Source organism: Gekko japonicus, unplaced genomic scaffold (genome assembly GCF_001447785.1).
Source record: "Gekko japonicus isolate JY-2015 unplaced genomic scaffold, Gekko_japonicus_V1.1 scaffold1755, whole genome shotgun sequence".
Taxonomy (NCBI): domain Eukaryota; kingdom Metazoa; phylum Chordata; class Lepidosauria; order Squamata; family Gekkonidae; genus Gekko; species Gekko japonicus.
In genome coordinates this window covers 253,281-273,015 of record NW_015166474.1, presented here as the reverse complement: position 1 = coordinate 273,015, position 19,735 = coordinate 253,281, and the positions used below count along the sequence as shown (strand labels likewise).

The window sequence follows — 19,735 nt, the reverse complement described above, 5'->3', positions numbered from 1 at the left end:
TTAGCTCGGGGAATTGATTCAATGTCGCTTAGCTCCTTCGAAATGTCACCGTTGGCATCGAAAAATTCCAAAGAACGGAGAAGCCGGAGAAGAAAGAAGAAATCCTCGGGGGGAGAAGATTACAGCGAGGACCCAAAAGGTCTGAAATCTGAATCGGAAGACGGCCAGCGGAGGATGGTTAGTCTGCGCCAAAAAAAATGGCAAAGGGGGAGACCTCTTGTGAAAATCCCATTGAAAGCGAATGCTGTGTGGGAGAAGAGGACAACAATGATTATCTAATATGGAGAAGCAGGGGACATTTTGTAGAAAAAGAGGTGCAGGAGCTCATTAGCATAACTCATTAGCATAACTTATTTGCATATGCCACACCCCTGACATCACCAGAAGTGTGTCAGGAGGCCACACCCACTGCTCAGGCTCCACTGGACTGTTCTGGATTGCTAGCTATTGGGGGGGGGGACATGCAGATCTGTCCTCGCAGAGGAGGGAGAGCTTGTACCTGAATAAAACTTGGTCTTAAAGGTGCCACTGGACTGTTTTGGACCAGGGGGCCGGGGGGAGCTCTGCAACTTACCTGGCTGCTTCTTGCTCTGACTGAGGGCTGCTGGGAGCAGGGGGTGGGGCTTGTTGCATGTGCCCGCCCCCTGGGCTCTTTACTGCCGGAGCTCCGCTCCTGTGCGCTCCTGCAGGAAATGACCCCTGTGGAGGAGCAAGATTAAGGCTTGCTACATTAATATATCTGGGATGTGGAATGGTATGGCATAGCCCCCATTTCATTAGCTCTCAGAGGATAAGTGTGGTTGGTACTTGGATGGAGGACGGCCAAGGAAGGCTCTGCAGAGGAAGGCCATGGCCAGCCACCTCTGCTTCTCACTTCCCTTGAGAGCACCTTGCTGGGGTCACCATAAGTCTTGGATGGGGGATCACCAAGGAAGGCTCTGCGGAGGAAGTTAACTGCTTCTCACTTGCCTTGAAAGCCCCTTGTTGGGGTCACCATAAATTGGCTTTCACCCAGCAGCACTTACGTACGTAGATTAATATATCTGCAGACCACCAGCTCCAGACGGGGCCAGGAAAATTATCTCGGGAGACTGGTCTGCAAGTGTCCCCTGAATTAGTTGCTTCTCTGCTTCTCGTACACGGTGCTCCGGATTGCCTAGGTAAACATGTGGGTGGGTTGTGAATGGAGGTTCTCATCTTCCACAGGTGGCCCTTAAGTTGATTGCCAACTCCCTGGCGTTGTGAAATGCATAACAACCCAGGACCAAAGAATCCCTAAATGCTAAATTAACATAAGAACATAACATCAGAAGAGCCCTGCTGGCTCAGACTGAGCAGAGCGTTACCCTGGCTTCTCTCCAGTCTTCTAGTAAAGTAAGATGTGGGGAAGAAACCGGCTCCAATTGGTCCTGGCGCCTGCATTCAGATGTCAGTTTTTAAAATTTTCCCTTTTAATAATTACACTCCCCAAACAGAAAAAAATGGAAAATGTAATCAATATAACAACACTTCTACTTATTATCTTCTGGGCATGGAACAACGGTCACTGCAGGTGTGGAGGGGGAGTATTTGTGAATTTCCTGCCTTGTGCCGGGGGTTGGACTAGATGACCCTGGAGGTCCCTTCCAACTCTATGATTCTATTCTATGAGTGGTGGCAGGTCTATACATAAGTTATCTATGGCAGGTTTCCAAATATCTAAAAAAAATTCCCATCGGCATCTATATGCTGTGTCTTCAAATACTGGTGAAGTTTTAAGTTCCACAGTCCATTGATTTACAGGAGGCGGACATTTATCTCTCCAATGTTGTAATGTGAGTCTTTCAGCTGTAGTAAGGGCAGGGAAGGTCCATTCCCATCAACCATCAGTTAGCCTCCAAGAGATGGGCAGGTAGTTTAAAAGTACATAAGCATCCTCAAAAATCAATGGACATTCTAATACAGAATTGATACGAGCAATAAATCCCTCCCAGAAAAACTGAATGACTGCACATGCCCCCAGAACATATGTTTGAGAGACGCATCCTGTGAGATCCAGTGCCAACCATTAGACACTTTACTCGGTCCTTTACTGAAAATTCGCTACGGTGTCGAATATATCCTAAGCATTTTTGTTGTTGTTGTTGAATATGTTGCAAGTTAAAATTGATAGAGACAGGGGTCATTTCGTAGAAAAAGAGCTAGGGGAACTCATTAGCAGAACTCATTAGCATATGCCGCACCCCCTGACATCACCGGAAGTGTGTCATAAGGCCACACCCCCTGACATCACTGGAAGTGTGTCATAAGGCCACACACCCCGCCCCCAATGGTCCCGGCCACCGTCGGCCTTGCAGCTCCACTGCCGAGCCCCATGAGGGGCCCGGCAGTGGACCTGCAAGGCCAGCAGGAGTGCAAGGAAGCCCCGCGAAGGCCCTCCCTGGCCCCAGGCAGGCAGGGGTGGGGAGAGGCAGGGAGGAAGCAACTTACCCTCCCTCTTCTCCTGCCTCCTCCTGGCTGAATGAGGGCCAGAAGCGGGGCGGCCGGAAGCAGGGGGCGGGGCTTCATCATGTGTCCCGCCCCCTGTACCTCACCCAGGGGAACTGCGATCCCCCACAATCCCCCCCGAAATGACCTCTGGATAGAGAGAGCAAGTTGAGGGGGCTGTGGTTCAGAGGTAGAACATCTCCTTTTATTCAGAAGTTCCTGGGTTCAATCCCCGGCATCTCCAGTTAAAAAAGGACCAGGCAGTAGGCGAAGTGAAAGACCCCTGCCTGAGACCCTGGAGAGCTGCTGCCAGTCTTAGTAGACAATGTTGACCTTGATGGACCAAGGATCTGATTCAGGATAAGGCAGCTTCATATGTCTTCATGTGTGTTCAGGTACAACATTTAGGGCCATATCCCATGGCCCGTCCCGCCACTTGTCTACATGTCCTCCCCCCTTTGAAAGCAAGTTTGGTGTAGGGGTTAAGAGCGTAGACTCTAATCTGCGAGAACCGGGTTTGATTCCCCACTCCTTCACTTGCACCTGGCTGGATGACCTTGGGCAAGCCATAGTTCTGCCAGAGCTGTTTTTGAAAAAAGAGCAGTTTCTGTCAGAGCTCTCTCAGCCCCACCTATTTCATAGGGTGTCTGTTGTGGGGACGGGAAGGGAAAGGAGTTTGTAAGCCGCTCTGAGGTCCTTTCCACACTTGGATCCCATCCCTGGTTTTATAAGAGTTCAGCTCACGACACAATATCTTGCATTTATCCCTGGTTATAACAGTATCTGTTTATTCCGGGAGAGGAGTGGGGTGAAACCAGGGTGACCTCAATGCAGGGGTCATTTCCTGAAGGAGCACAGCAGAGCAGAGATCCTGCAGTAAAGAGCCCAGTGGGCGGGCACATGCAGCAAGCCCCACCCCCTGCTCCTAGAAGCCCTCAGTCAGAGCAAGAAGCAGCCAGGTAAATTGTAGAGCCCCCACCCACCCCGGCACAAAAACGTCCAGTGGCACCTTTAAGACCAAGTTTTATTCAGGTACAAGCTCTCCCTCCTCTGCGAGGACAGATCTGCACGTTCCCCCCCCCCCAATAGCTAGCAATCCAAAACAATCCAGTGGAGCCTGAGTGGTGGGTGTTGCCTTCTGACACGCTTCCGGTGATGTCAGGGGGTGTGGCATGTGCAAAGTTATGCTAATGAGTTATGCTGAGATAATTACAGGGGTGAACTCGCAGGCAGTATAGAATGTAAAAATACCCCGAGATAATTGCAGGGGTGAACTCGCGTGTAGTGTAGAATGTAATAATACCCCGAGATAATTACAGGGGTGAACTCGCGTGTAGTGTAGAATGTAAAAAGACTCTGAGATAATTACAGGGGTAAACTCGCGTGTAGTGTAGAATGTAAGTTCGGGGACAGGGTTGAACCAGGATTTAAGGACTAGTGTGGAAAGGACCTGAGACTCTGAGTGAAGGGCAGGGTATAAATCCAATCTCTTCTCTTCCTCTTTTTCTTCTTTGGATGCCACGGCAAACTGGACTTTGATCGAAGGCCTATGAAAGCAGGAAGGGGAGGCAGGGTAAAGGAGGAAGCTTGGCAGTAAGCTAGGGTGGTGCATGATCACCAAGGACCCTCTGTGTGGTGTCTGAGCACTGCAAGAGAGTTTCATCTCCATTTTAAAGGACCAGGCAGGAGGCGATGTGAAAGACCCGCTGCCAGTCTGAGCGGACAATACTGACCTTGATGGACCAAAGTTCTGATTCAGTATAAGGCAGCTTCCTGTGAAAACAGAATATATTTATTTTATTTATTTTATTCAATTTATACCCCGCCCTCCCCCCTCAGGGCAGCTTACAAGAGGCATACGCCAATATAAAACATATTTAAAACCATTTAAAATCACTACAGTACAATAACATTAATTAACAAAAGTGCTCTAGATGTTCTAACATGATGTTCTACAAGATGGCGTATTACACCTGCTCTGTTGCAACTGCTCTCCCTACTCAGCATCATCTGCTCCGGGAAACACTGATGTTCCCTCCTCCAGGGCCAGGTTAAGATGGAACAGTAGTGATGGTAGTGGCGGCTCCTACTCATACGCCTGGTGGAAGAGCTCCGTCTTACAGGCCCTGTAAGAAACACGAGCAGCCGCAAGGCTATTAACTTTCACAGGGATACTACAGCAGGCAGCTGTAGTGACTCTCTCCCGCGGCTGCTTTCTGGCATTCTGGGTGTCACCGAACAGTTCTTGCCTCTTCCTCTATCCCACCAGCTCAGAGCCTCTCCAATTAACAGGGTCGGCCTGCATGAAATCTCCGATCCTTAATCGTTAGTGAAGTTAGCAACGCTTTGTCGATGGCATTGATAATGCACAGAGGATGGGGAAACGGATGCGCCGAACGAGTGACACCGTGCAAGCGCACTCGGCTTTTCAGATCTATCCAGTTCTCGAGTGACACATGAACGGGTTGTTTTTGTTTCTTTCTTTGTTGTATCCGTCCAGAGCCTTTATTCCCTCCCCCCCCCCTTGTTTAATTGAGCGGGTTGCCTTTCTAATTACAAGATCGTTAGTGCCAGAGTGGCAGAGCGAGCTACTTTGCTCTGAATGGGCTCTGGCACGCCGAATGAAATGTCAGCCTGGGCGTGGAAGAAAGCGACACATTTCTCAGCATGTTCCTTCCACTGATGAGTCGGCTTTTTATTTGGCGTCCTTGAATTTGTCATCTGCAGACACACACGCGCGCGCACGCACCTCAAAGCAAACTGTGGCGAGAAGTGTGCCTTAGTATACAGTGCATCTCCCTTGCAAAGGGAGAGCTGGCACCTTTTGGGGAAGAGCATGGCAGAGTCATCTTCCTGCAGATAAAGTCTAACCTGCCTTCATTGTATTGACAAAAGGAATCGGCTTCAGTGGGCTTTTAACAGAACCCAGAAGGGAAACGTGTTTTTCTTTCTGCATCGTCATCCCCCTGTTATTTCACAGTATCAGTCAGGCCTGATTAGGTAGCAGTTATGGCCACCCAAATGTCTCCACTTGGCACTGTTTAGGCATCTGCAGGCCTACAAATGTACAGGGGGAAACATTGGCCTATTATGCACTGGTGTTCTCCCTCACTTTCACCATGCATGTCCGTGGTGTTTTCTTTGTCGTTCTGCATTCATTTTCCTCCCTTTGGCACTCAGTTCGCTTTCTGGCCGCTGTTTCCCCAGGTTTTCTGAGAGTGCTTTTGTGGGGCGTGGGCTTCACCTGTTGACCCCACCTGCATAGGAAGGGCCTCTAGTTGGGCCAATGTCGGCTAGTAACATCACGAGTTTTAAAAAGTAGCAAAAATATGTACAAAACCAGGACAACCCACCCCATCTGTCGCCCTCCCAGTTGCTGGCACAGAGGCAAGAGGAGGGGGGAAGAAATGTGGCACAGGGACTTACTGGCAGTCAACTCTGGGAGATAAATGGGACGCCCCGGCTTAATGCTTTCCGTTCGTTCCAAAGTGTGTTTTTTAAAAAATAAACTAGATGCTGACCCATGTGAAGAAAATATGGTGGAAGAATGTATAACTCCAAACAGTGGTGACATGAAATTGACGTCCTTTCCTCTGTTTCCCCGTCCCCTTCTCCTTTGGGTCCTTCAAGACTGTCCTGGGTTTCACCTCTGGTTCGCTGGAAAATTCGGTGAAGCGGAAGGCCAGCCACGGGAGTGTCTTCAGCTTCCGGTTGCGCAGCAGGGACATGGGCTCAGAGGCGGACTTTGCCGACGACGACATCAGCACCGCTGGGGAGAGCGAAAGCCAGCGTGGATCCTTGCTTGTCCCAAGGAACGGGAGGCGTTTGAGTGTGCAGAGTCAAATGAGCCACAGCTCGCCCAACTGCACGCTCAACGGCAAGAGGAACTCCTCGGTGGACTGCAACGGCGTGGTGTCCCTCATCGGAGGAGGAGGAAGCCCAGACCCAACGTCTCCAACGGACAACCTGTTGTCCCCGGTTATTATGGAGAAATCTGGAACTGGAGATTCGGTGAGTCCGTTTTTCTTTGTTGCGCAGAAGTTGGGCTCTTGTCATGACCCATCAAGCCAAATCTAACCCACCAGCCATGTGTTGGAGTTGATGGGTGTTTGACAACCCTTCTCCCAGTTTTGCAAGCGACCAGAAATTCAGGGCATTTACTGACCCTTCCATCCAGGACTGGTGTACTTTGTTTGGCTTGATAAATCAGATAATCTGTAAGGTTTCACCTTGCTTATGGTACATTCCCAGACAATGGGATCATTATGTTCTTGAGAATTTAGGAGTAAATAAGACTCTCAGTGGTCCAGTATCCCCAAAGTCACAAAAACATAACCCGTTGTTCAACAGGGAACTTGAATCCATAGAGAGATCTTGGTTGGGGTAATGGCTCAGGTGACAGTGGAGCTAAGGGTAGAAAATGCCCCCAAGCCCATCTTGGAATATGTAGGAGGGCCAAATATGCTCCAGTAAGGACCAAGGATGTGCCCAATGAAAAATTGTTGCTTCAGTGGGTTGTTACAAGGTACTTCCTGCTTATCTGTCCTAGTTCTTTGCCAGGGTAGGATTGCCAGCCAGCAGGAGACTGGGAAGGGGAGCCATCACAACAGCATGACATCATTTCTAGGCTGAAACTAGAAGTGACCGTATGGTTGTACCATAGAGTTTCGACTGAATCCTAGAGTGGCATGACATGGCTTCTGGTTTCCCCCCTAAAACGATGTCACATCATTGCCACAACTACTTTCCCCCCCCTCATCTATCCCCACCACCACCATTCTACCAAGTGGCAATGGGAGTTCGGGGGGGGGGGTTGGTTGCCAGGAAATGGACACTCTTTTGTCAAGAGCTCTCTCAGCCCCACCTACCTCACCGGGTGTCTGTTGTGGGGAGGGGAAGGGAAAGGAGTTTGTAAGCCGCTCTGAGACACCTTTGGGTAGTGAAGGGCGGGGTATAAATCCAACCTCTTCTCTTCTTCTTCTTCTTTATCAATGAAATTCAAGAAGGAAAAAGTGGGTAGGGCAACACGGTTCTAACAGGACCACGACGGACGTCTTCTGCCCCCATTTCACTATTTTTTTTTGTTATGAATGTTTCCTGTTTATTTCAACTTTATGCAAAGCGCAACAAAACAGAGCTACTCAGACTCTGCCTGTATCCAGCATAACCTTTTCCCTTCAAATGCCAACTGTGAAGTGCGCTGCTTTATGAACAATCCCTTTATTTATTTATTTGCGTTTTCATTAATGCCGTCTCTGAACCACGTCTGGAGCACATTAGCAGCTTAGTGGTTCTCCGTTTTGCTCACTTACAGCTGTTGTGCCTCTGAGCTAAGCACGGGGCTCTTGACTCCCACTTCACTCGGCAGGAGATGAGAACACTTAGCATTAACAAAGAGGTATTGGTTTAAATCCCGTCGAGGGATCTTCCCTTGGCATCGGCCCTCGTGGTGCTTTATTAGTGTCAGGCACTGAAATCGACAAAGGGACCTCTGCTAGGGCTTCTTCTCCTCCTCCTCGGGTGCCACTTCCCGCCTTTACAAAAAAGAGAAAAGAAAAGTCTGTTGAAAATTAACTGGAGTAGGCAGCCCGTAGAAAACACTCTTGGCACCTCTGTGGTCGTCTAGGAAATCTCGCCGAGGCGCTATAGCAACAGATGCTCACTTTGATGGTGCGGAGGGGAGGTTGCTCTCCCTTCCTCAAAGCAGGTTCGGAATTTCGTCTGCGAAGGCCATGCGAAAATGAAGGAGAAACTAAATGGCTCCGAGCCCCAGGGCTTTTTAGAGTCAGACTTTTGAGAAAGAGGCTAACGTTCGGACGGAAACTGTGAAATAATTCAGACTTGAATACTGCTCAGCGCTGCATTTTTTAAAAAAAGGAAAGGTTGCTGTCTGAAGGTTTATTCACCCAGCATGTGCAGTTTTTATTCAAGATGGGCCGTCACAGCTTCGTCCAGAGCAGGGGTCCTCAATGTTCTTGAGCATCTGGGTGGGCACCTTTGGAATTCTCACACAGTGTGGTGGGCGCAGCCATAAAACGGCTGCTACAAAATGGCTGCTGCAGGAGGCGGAGCTAGCTACAAAAAGGCTGCCATGTCTGACCTTCACTCACAAGGTGACGATCTTCGTATGGTGGTGGCAGCTGCTGCCAAAGTAATGTTTCTAAAAATCTTCACAGCCAATGAAATCTCCAATAGCCAATCAGAAACCTTGCTGGGCATAAGCCTCCCCTGGCCTTACCCACTTTTGAAACCACTTGGCAGGCGCCAGGAAAGATGGTGGCAGGCACCATGGGGCCCATGTGCACCATGTTGGAGACCCTTTCTCCAGAGTATCTTGGGAACTATAGTCTGGAAAAAGCGCTGAGAAATTCTTTATTAGAGATCACTTAACACCTTTTCTGGAGCTGCGGTGGCTCAAGTGGTTAAGACGCTGAACTGCAGGCTGTGGAAGGTCGGTAGTTCAGCAGTTCAAGACCCGAGTGTGCCGCATGACGGGGTGAGCTCTCGTCTCTAGTTCCAGCTCCTGCCAACCTAGCAGTTCGAAAGCAAGAAATTGCAAGTAGATAAATAGGTACCACTTCGGTGGGAAGGTAACAGCGTTCTGTGCGCCTTGGTGTTTAGTCATGCCGGCCACATGACCACGGAAACGTCTTCGGACAGCGCTGGCTCTTCGGCTTTGAAACGGAGATGAGCACCGCAACCCTAGAGTCGGACTCGACTAGCTTTCGAGCAAGGGGAACCTTTACCTTTAACACCTTTTCTAACTATTATTCTGGCTACCAGAATTCTCTAGGGAGAGGAAATGAAAGTTAAATATGACTGGGACTATTTATACTTATCTATACCCCGGACCTTTTTTGTTGTTTAGCGTTCGGAAGCAAATTATTTTTGCTCACAAATCGTCTGAACTGGCTGCTGCGGCACTGGCGTGCCAAGTCACCATCTCCATAGATGAGAGAAGATGACAACGTTTGTCTTGGGCCCTTTCCGCACTCTCCTTTTAATCCATGTTCACCGCAGTGTCCTCCAAGCCATTCTGCACTAAGATTGAATTCAGCCTTCTTTTGAATCCAGGGTTCCCCCCGCCCCCATTCTGCACTAAAATCAAGTTCAACCTTTTATTCTGTGTTTCCCCCCCAATGACAATCCCTCCCTTCGGTGGTCAGCCCGGTTTCAACCTGCTGTTGCCCCGGGTTATTTGGATGCTGTTTTGCCCTGGACTTAAATGGCCTCAGCTCAAACACTGAGGAAATCTGGAGTGGCAGGCAGATGTGGAAAGGACTTTAACTAGACCGATTTCACACAAGAGCTGCGCCGCGGTCGCGCCTCCCTTTGCCCCGCTTCTACTTGTCAATTTCCCACTCGAAGCCGTGCGGTCGCATTTTGACCCGCGGCTTCGCCCGATTTCCCCCGTGGCTTCGTGATCCTCAGAAAACAGGATCACGAAACCGCGGGGAAAATTGGGTCATGTTTGGTGTAGTGGTTAAGTGCGCGGACTCTGATCTGGGAGAACCAGGTTTGATTCCCCACTCCTTCACTTGCAGCTGCTGGATGACCTTGGGTAAGCCATAGTTCTGTCAGAGCTGTCTTCTTCTTTCTGATTTGTCATTAAAGAAAGGCACAGCTGTGGTTTGATTCTATCTGCAGCATGTTTATTACAGATGAAGCTCCCTTCTACTGAATCAGACCCTTAGTCCATCAGGGTCAGTATTGTCTATTCAGACTGGCAGCGGCTCTCCAGTCTCAGGCAGAGGTCTTTCCCATCACCTAATACTTGGTCCTTCTAACTTCATATGCTGGGAATTGAAACTGGGACCTTCTGCATGCCAAGCAGATGCTCTACCACTGAGCTATGGCCTCTCCCCGCTGCAAGCTTGCATCTGCCTTCAGAACATTTGCGGGTTCTAATAAGAGCATTGTTATTCTGACCATGCGGCTTTTGTTGCAATGGGCTCCTGGTTTCAGCTCAGATTTGGAAGGCGGAACTAAAACGTTGCCTCCATTATGAGACCATTTGTGGTGTTGTCTTGAGTAGTCCAAGGTTTGAGCCGTCCATGAGCTGACGGAGTTAGCACAGAGCTTCACTGGCTCCTCTCTGTAGCCACATATGTTTGGGTGGCCTGGTGCCCACTCCCAAGCTGTTCTTCCTGTTTACTGCGCAGATCCATCTCCAAGCCACCGTGCAATTAGATAGTCGAACACCATCAGTTATACCAGGAGTTGTAGCCTGCTCTGCCAGCAGCTTCCTCCCTCGACAAAAGGGCTTGTAGGACACAGGTCTGTTCCTACCAGCATCACATCTGTTGGAATCCTTGTGTCAGTCAAAAGCATTTGCAAAGGTTGAGACTGGGAAACAAAACAAAGCAAAAAAAACCCTACATCTCAGGTGTGCCAAAACGGGCAGATGAAAATGTTCAGCATGCGGAAAGGAAGTTCCAGCAAAATCATATCTGGAACAAACGTGGCATGCAGGTTAGCTGTTTCTCCTCCGCAGTTGGATCCTTTGCGGGTTTCTCGGGGGGGGGGGTGATGTGTCCAAATCAGGGTTGTGCGGAAAACATTAAGTCCAGTCAAGTTGTGCTGTATCATGCTCTGTTTTTTCACCAGGACAGGATGCTTTAGTGGGAATCTGAGGCTGGCTAAGAGTCCATGTATACCAGGGGTCTCCAACATGGTGACCATGGGCGCTCGGGCACTCACCAACCCCTTTCCTGGTACCTGCCAAGTGTTTTTCGAAAGTGGGAAGGGCCAGGTGGGGCTTTTGCCCAGCAAGGCTTCTGATTGGCTACTGGAGATTTGATTGGCTGAGCAGATTTTTAGAAATGTTCTTTGGTGGCAGCTGCCCTCACAGCAGAAAGATCTTCACTGTATGACTGTAGGTAAGCTGCAGCAGCCATTTTGTGGCTGCGCCCACCACACTGTGCCAGTAGTCCAAAGGTGCATGCACGCTCAAAGAGGTTGGGGACCCGTGATCTACAAATTATGAAGTCCTTGTGTTCGTTGGGAGCAACTAGGAGTAAGGCCCATTGTGGGGGAAAATACAACGAGCTCTAGAAGGAAGCTCTAGTTGAGTGTCCTGGCTGTAGCTGGTGGGGCAGCAGAGGGAAGGGGAAAATAGAGGGAGGCAAGCCATGTTTATTTCCTTCTGCTTAGCTATAAGGCAGGGCTGTCTGAAGTCATTTTGCTTCCCCGTGGGCAATGTTCTCTCTAAGCTGTGGAGTCTTGTGAGCAAAAATTCTACTTTGTGAGCTACTGGTATTGAAGTTGTGAGCAAGCGATTTGGCTACTGCATACATTAGTTTGCTCTGGAGCCATCTTTCCTGAGCTAAGACAAAAACGTGTGAGCTGGAGATTAAAAACTGTGAGCTAGCTCACACGAACTCAACTTAGAGGGAACACTGCCCGTGGGTAGTATGGGAGGATAGCCTCATGGTAACAGGTATGGTTCTCTCTACCCCAATTTATGTTGATTTGGGGTTATGCAGTGGCAGCTAAGGTAGAAAAACATCTCCTCCTATGCCATGTCTTCTGGGTTCCAATGGCCTGGAAAGCGGTTCCATAGCCAGTTACAGGGTTTCTAAATGTGGGTTGGGAAATACCTATAGATTTGAGGGGTAGAGCCTGGGGAGGGTAGGGTTTGGGGTGCAGAGGTATAATGCCATAGTGTCCACTGCCCAAAGCAGCCATTTTCTCCAGGAGAACTGATTTTGGAGATCTCCAGGTGCTGCCTGGAGGCTGGCAATACTAGAGGGGAGGGTAGATTTGTAGGGGTAGATTTGGGGTTTGTGGTGCAGAGGGTTTGGGGTACGGAAGGACTTCAGCAGGGTATAATGCCATAGTGTCCACTGCCCAAAGCAGCCATTGTAATAGCTGGGAAATTTTCTGTAGTGGAAATGATGTGCTGTGGCTGGGGAACACGGTGATTTCTGGGAGATCTCCAGGCCCCACAGGGAGACTGGCAACTCCAGTGACCATTTAAGGGAAGATTGGGATATGTATTTTGACAACTCCAGTGACCATTTAAGGGGAAATTGGGATATATATTTTACCTCATGACATATTCAATGACTTCCAACAGCAACAACAAACTGTTTATAATGTTAAAGGCAAAGGCCAATCAGGCTGCATATGCAAATGACCTCTGTGTTCCGACTGGGTATTGGGGGGAGAGAAACGGCAAACTGTTTAGAATATTGGAGGTGAGACTCAGGCAATGCAGCCAGTGGATAGGGACAGCTTCTGAGTGACAGATGAGGGAGCCAATTGATTTGGGAGCATGTGAAATGTTCAGGAGGGTCCATGACCAAAACAGAATGATTATATAGAGAGATGTGAAATGAGTTTGTGTCTCCGAGATACATACCGGTTCTCTTCTGTTTGCAGTCACAGCATGCAGGGAGAAATAGCTCCCGTCTCCCCCACACACACACACTGTTTTCATATACTCAGACTGCCCCATATAGCCAATATTAGCTTGGTTGTGGAACGTACAAGTGGTCACGTAAGTCATGTGATTTTAACAGAGCCAATAGCAGCTCCATGGCACAGATTGAGGATGTGAAAACAGTGTGGGGGAGGGTGTTAAAGCCGCTACTCCCTGGGTGCTGTGATCAGGGCTATTTCTGGGCAGGAACACACAGGAACGGAGTTCCGGCTGGCTCCCAAGTTGGCCACGCCCAGCAGGAACTCATTAGCATAACAGGCCACACCCAACAGCAGAAACTCATTAGGATTGGCTACATTAGGGGTGTGTGGCCTAACATGCAAAGGAGTTCCTGCTCCAAAAAAAGGCCCTGGGTTTTGACAACAAACAAGGTAAACAGAATAACGAGCAAAAGGTGGGTGTGGCTGGATGGCCACACTTCTGGTAACATGGGGGTGTGGCCTAATGTGCTAATGAGCGGTGTTGTCAGGGGTGTGGCCTAATATGCTAATGAGTCTCTGTTGTTGGGTGTGGCCTATTATGCTAATGAGTTCCTGCTGGGCTTTTTCTACAAAAAGAGCCTTGGCTGTGATCAGAGACAAAAAAGAGCCAATGTGCATCTGGGTGGCACAAAACTATGTGTGTGATACAAAGGCCTCGTGTTCCCTCATGCACATGGAGCCTAGGATGTTCTCTGCCAAGTAGATAAACTGATTAAGGCTTGGGTCTACTGTAGGGTTGCCAGCTCTGGGTTGGGGAAAACCTGGCGATCTCGGGGGAGCTGCAGTCGGGGGAGGGCGGGGTTTGGGGAGGGGGGAACCCCAGCAGGGCACAGAGCCGTAGAGGCCACCCTCCAAAGCAGCCACTTTCTGCAGGGGGACTGACCTGTGTTGTCTGGAGATCCATTGTGATAGCGGGAGATCTCCAGGTGCCGCCTGGAAGCTGGCAACCCTCCCCAGCTCTATCCCTCGCCAGTGAGTTGTACACAAATCAAAAGGGCAAGGAAAGCGTGAAAGGAGAAACACCAGAGGAATGTCAAGGGCAGTGATGAGAATTTTCGATAACATCCGGCAACCTGACTCAAGACAGCGTTTGTGTTCGCATGTTCTTAGACCTGCTGCATACACCCCATTCTCCCCCCCCCAATACTTAAAAAGATCTTCACTATGTGCAGTAAATTAAAACTGCGCCACTACCCAAATGTAGCGTGTAGGCTGCGTGCACTCTATTCCCCTCTCTCTGTATTCCTAATGGCCAGCGCTCAAAAGCGGGGTTCGCTGTATGGTGCTATAGATCTTCATTTACATGTAAATTGCCCGACAATGTATTTGTCCCCATAAGGTTAGGCCAATTCAAGTGGGAAACATTTGCAATCACAGAAAACGGAGAGAGGGATAGCTGTTGTCCACCAACACAATCCCTGGATGTATATTTATTTCTCCTCCAGTTTTCTCAACCTTTTTTTTTCCTGATCTGGATTTTTGTAAGTAGGCTGTGTATGGGTTGGTGGGTGAATGGTTTAGTCTTTGGACTGACTTGCGACAGCCTGGGGAGCAAAGAGCAAAGTTATCCTATGGCATAACTTATTTATTTAGTCATTTCTTCTCCCCTCCCTTCCTGGGATGTATATGCTGCCTTATTCCTCGGTTTCCTAACGTTTACACCAGTTTGGTGTAGTGGTTAAGTGCGCAAACTCTAATCTGGGAGAACCGGGTTTGATTCCCCACTCCTCCACTTGCACCTGCTGGATGACCTTGGGCAAGCTGCAGTTCTGATAAAAGCTGTTCTTGAAAAAGAGCAGTTTCTGTCAGAGCTCTCTCAGCCCCACCTCCCTCACAGGGTGTCTGTTGTGGGGGAGGGGAAGGGAAAGGAGTTTGTAAGCTGCTCTCAGACTCGAAGTGAAGGGTGGGGTATAAATCCAATCTCCTCCTGCTCATCCTCCTCTTCTTCTTCTCCTCCTCCTCCTCCTCTATATTGGCAAGCATGGATCCCAGAGCATGGCATTGCCAGTAACATCCAAGTAATTTAGTAATGAAAGAACTTGGTATAATAATAATATAATAATAATAATACTTTCAATTTATTAATCGCTTTCCCCAGTGGGCTCAAAGCGATGTACAGTTACACATTTTAGACAGGGGACTAACAATGTTCATAGGGAATAGGGAAAACAACATATATTCATTTAATTACACACACTGTCACTGCACGGTGTAAACGTCTTCTGGCTCGGCTCAGTCATTTTCTGAATGGCTGCTTTGTCGACCAGGCTTCAGGACCCGTATGTCAAATCGCCACACTGCCACTGCCTGGCCGGAAACATCCACTGTAGGGATTTTTGTAGCTGAGAAGTTCTTCCACCTTTTCCGAACCTCGACCAGGATGTCCCGACCATCAGCTAATACCCTCCCACAAGGGAGATTGGTGTCCCCACCCTCTCTAAGGAGTGGTTCCCATTTTATCTACTCGCCGAAGCTTTCGAATTGCTGGGTGGACGATGAGCTGGGGACAACAGGCTGGCTGCTCACACCAGCACGGGGCTCGAACTAACACAGTTCGGATGGTAGCATCCAGACTTGACTACTGTTAACATGCTCTGTGTGGAGCTCTCCTTGAAGACAGTTTGGGAACTGCAGGTGGTCCAAAGCGTGGCAGCTAGGGTCCTTACAAGCCCTTTCTGGATTGCTCATGTCAAGTTATCATTACACCATCTGCACTGGTTGGCACTGGTGTCGTTTTCATGCCCGTGCTTCTGCTCACACCACAGTGTCCCTGTCACCAACCGGTGCACCGGTTGGCAGGCGTGACTTGCCTCCAGATAGCTTTGAAGAGCTGCCCTTTCCAAAGGGCCCTTGAGTGAGACTTATAGAAGTGGTGCGGTAGGGGGAACAGCAGAATTGACATACTGACAAGTTGGTTTTTTTATTGTTGTATTGATTTCTACTGGTTTTATTGTATTTTACTAGATTTTAAATTAATTTTTATTGCGTTGTAAACCACCTTGGGGTCTTTTGGTCATAAGGCAGTCTATAAAGAAATGGATATAATCAAACAGACAGCACATGAGGTAGCCACCTTGCTGAAGTGAAGCATGTGTGGGTCTGTATCTGGATTGGGGACCTCCTATGAACCTCTGGGGACCGTCTTGAAGTTCATAATAGAAGTCAGGCACAATCTGAGTGCCATGAACTATCTGAGTATCATGGACTAGCTACCTGAGTGTTATGAACTAGAGAGCCAGTTTGGTGTAGTGGTTAGGAGCATGGACTCTAATCTGGGAGAACCAGGTTTGATTCCCCACTCCTCCACATGCAGCGGCTGGTTCAGTCACAAGTCCTCTCAGAGCTGTTCTCTCAAGAGAAGAAGAAAAGATCACTGGCCGGATGTGCTCCCTTCTAGGGAGACACATCAGTAGCCTGGCTGCGGCATTCTGCACTAGCTGCAGCCTCCGGATTTGCGACAAGGGCAGCCCCATGTAGAGAGTGTTACAATAGGCTAGCCTGAAGGTGACCAATCGCATGGATCACTGTAGCCAGGTCATCGCGATTGAGGAAGGGAGCCAACTGCCAAACCAGCCGCAGATGATAAAAGGCCAACTTAGCAGTGGCTGCTACCTGGGCCTCCATTGCCAAGGAGGGTTCCAGGAGCACTCCCAAGCTCCTAACCACCGACGCAGGCACCAATGGCACCCCATCGAAGGCCGGGAGCGGCAGCCCCAACCCCAGATCGCCCCGATTCCAGGGCCGGTTCACCCACTAGACGAACTAGGCATTCGCCTAGAGTGCCGGGCCCTGGATGGGGTGCCAAACTGTGCCTCCCCCCTCCTCCCCCCCTTTGGTGGTGGTGGCGGCAGGGGGGGAGGAGGTGGTGGTGGCGGCAGCAAAAGGGTGGCTGGCTCCAGAGGTCTCCAGGTTTCCAGGCCCCACCAAGTGGTTGGCATCTGTGCCATAAGGCAGCCTCGCCTAGGGCGCAGAGACACCTCGAGCCGGCCCTGCCCGACTCAGACACAGGACCTCCATCTTCTCTGAGTTTAGCTTCAGCCAACTCAGCCTGAGCCAACCAGCCACGGCGTGCAATGCCTGGTCCAGATCCTGGGGGCACTCTGGCCTGTGTGCAAAACTCTATGGTTTAACCACAGAGTTGTGCCAAATGCCAGAGTGTTCCCAGCAGTGTGCTGACATCACTTCTGGGTGCACGGGGAATGTTGCCAGCACATTGGGACACCGCCGAAGCCCACTCTCACTTCCCACCATTTCTCCATGCCAGCCAGCTGACAGTGGAATACGGGCACCATAGAGTTTCTGGTGATTCCTAGAGCTACCTTGTCACTTTCCGGTTTTCCCTGGAAGTGACATCTTCATGCTCGTAGCGCCACCATCCCACCATGTCCCTGACCCCAACCCTCCTGCAGGTTGCCTGGCAACCCTAAAAAAATTGGGAGGAATTGCAGGGATTCTTTGTTTCCTGACGTCAGGGTTCGGGAAGACTCCGAGACGATTCCATGGAAGCTTTTGTCTCCTCTGTGGTTAAGAAGCCACTATGTGGTGTTCACAACCCAGCGAGAGCATGCCGAAGCTAGCCCATCATGCCCCTCTGCCTCGTTACTCGGGAATAGAAATTGTTTCGTGCTTCACTTGAAGCTGTGCAAATAATCACTGTCGGTATATTCAGTTTATCGGGGCTTGTTATCTGGGGGGGGGAATGTAAAAGGGAACGGCGAGAGACAGATTTCCACTCACATTTTTCCTCTGACTTCACCGGGAGCGGAAAAGTAATTTTGAGGAAAGTTTAATATCCTTGACAGAATTACAGACGTTTGCGTGGGAGGGCGTATGAGAAGGGGAAATGTTTAATTTTTGTTTGTTTAAATTATTGCCGAGCTTTAGTAAGGGCTGTTCGATGCATGATGTGTATTGTCAGTAATGAAAAAGCTCAAGAGCCCGAGTTATTAAGACCTGTAAGAACGACTTGGAATAACAGCAAATGTTCTCCCTTTCATTCCTTTCTGAGTTTTTGTCCTTAATTGCCATTTCTTTTGCCTTTAATTACCTATAGACTTGGCTCCCTTTCCTCCTATGAAATTGGAATTGGGCAAGAGGATCCCTCGGATTAGGGGGTACAGTCACCGGGAGGGTGGGAAGCATCCAAAATCGGACATAAAACAAAGAACTTACAGCTGGGCATGTTACCCCTTCCAGCCTATGAAAACTAAAAGAAATGTAATGAGAATATTTAAGTCAATGGGCTTTGAACAGTGTAACTCTTTTTAGGATTGACCTCCAGGGCTCTTTCTGTAGCAGGAACTCCTTTGCATATTAGGCGACACACCCCTAATGTAGCCAATCCTCCAAGAGCTTACAGTAACCCCTGTAAAAAGAGCTCTGTAAGCTCTTGGAGGATTGGCTGCATGAGGGGTGTGTCGCCTAATATGCAAAGAAGTTCCTGCTACAAAAAGAGCCCTGAGTCACACCCCTAATGTAGCCAATCCTCCAAGAGCTTACAGTAACCCCTGTAAGAAGAGCTCTGTAAGCTCTTGGAGGATTGGCTACATGAGGGGTGTGTCGCCTAATATGCAAAGAAGTTCCTGCTACAAAAAGAGCCCTGGCACACACCCCTAATGTAGCCAATCCTCCAAGAGCTTACAGTAACCCCTGTAAGAAGAGCTCTGTAAGCTCTTGGAGGATTGGCTACATGAGGGGTGTGTCGCCTAATATGCAAAGAAGTTCCTGCTACAAAAAGAGCCCTGGGCGACACACCCCTAATGTGGCCAATCCTCCAAGAGCTTACAGTAGCCCCTGTAAGAAGAGTTCTGTAAGCTCTCGGAGGATTGGCTACATTAGGGGTGTGTTGCTACAAAGTAGAATTTTTGCTCACAAGACTCCACAGCTCAGAGGCAGCATTGCCTGCCACATATTTGGTTAGTCTTTAAGGTGCTACTGGACTCTTGCTCTCTTTTAGAAACAGTGTGTGTCAGCGCTCCCTCTAAGCTGTGGAGTCTTGTGGGCAAAAATTCTACTTTGTGAGCTACTGGCATTAAAGTTGTGAGCGAGCGATTTGGCTACCGCATACATTAGTTTGCTCTGGAGCCCTCCTTCCTGAGCGAAGACAAAAATGTGTGAGCCGGCGGCTAAAAAACTGTGAGCTGGCTCACACTTACTCAGCTTAGAGGAAACACTGGTTTGTATGTCTGTCTGTCTGTGTGTGTGCATACAGTTAACTGGATGTGTATGCCTCTACAGACTACTCCGTCGGAAGAAGTGAGCAAGAAGAACCTTTTGTCTCCCCAGCGCCTTTCAGTGGATCAATCAGAGGAGCATTTTCAAAGGCAGCGAGCTGTGAGCGCCGTCAGTATCATTACCAGTGCCATGGAAGGTAAGAGACCCTCTTTAAGTTGAATGCTCTCTATGTACCACCAGAGAATATGGGACAACTGTAGAAAGAGGGGGCCACCTGAAGACACAACTCCGGGTCACCACGGCATCTCCCTGCTTCCCCCCACGGGAGCCGGAGCAGCTAATACTCTTTCCTTCCCCCTTCCCCCTCCCCCCTTCCCCTTTAAGCAAGCCTTGTGTGCACAATAAGGCTGTGGTTACACGGCCAGGCGATTGCGCTTTGTTCCCGATGTAATTAAAACCGGAGTTGGGATTTTTCCCGAGTTGGGATGTTCACACATTCCTCCCTGAACCACAAGCTCGCCTTCCCCGCCTGCCCACCTACCCCCCCCCACAGCAACTTTCCAGCCACCAGCCCAATGAAAAGAAAAGAAAAGGGCAGCTTTGAAAGAGTTCTCCTTTCCGCCTGATGCTGCTGTCTAGCTGGGCACGCTCCCCGGCGCCGGGGGCTCCC

The 19,735-nt window shown here is 49.4% G+C and overlaps 1 protein-coding gene across 1 annotated transcript in view; it reads left to right on the top strand.

Moving 5' to 3' along the window:
* LOC107111187 (sodium channel protein type 5 subunit alpha-like) overlaps positions 1-19,735 on the top strand; it is a gene marked incomplete at both ends in the record, with an annotated part of 379,380 nt that overhangs the window by 107,457 nt on the left and 252,188 nt on the right. The window contains 3 exons of the mRNA XM_015412116.1: positions 5-177; positions 6,097-6,477; positions 19,129-19,261. Coding sequence (XP_015267602.1) covers positions 5-177; positions 6,097-6,477; positions 19,129-19,261 — 687 coding nt within the window. The remainder of the gene's footprint in view (positions 1-4; positions 178-6,096; positions 6,478-19,128; positions 19,262-19,735) is intronic.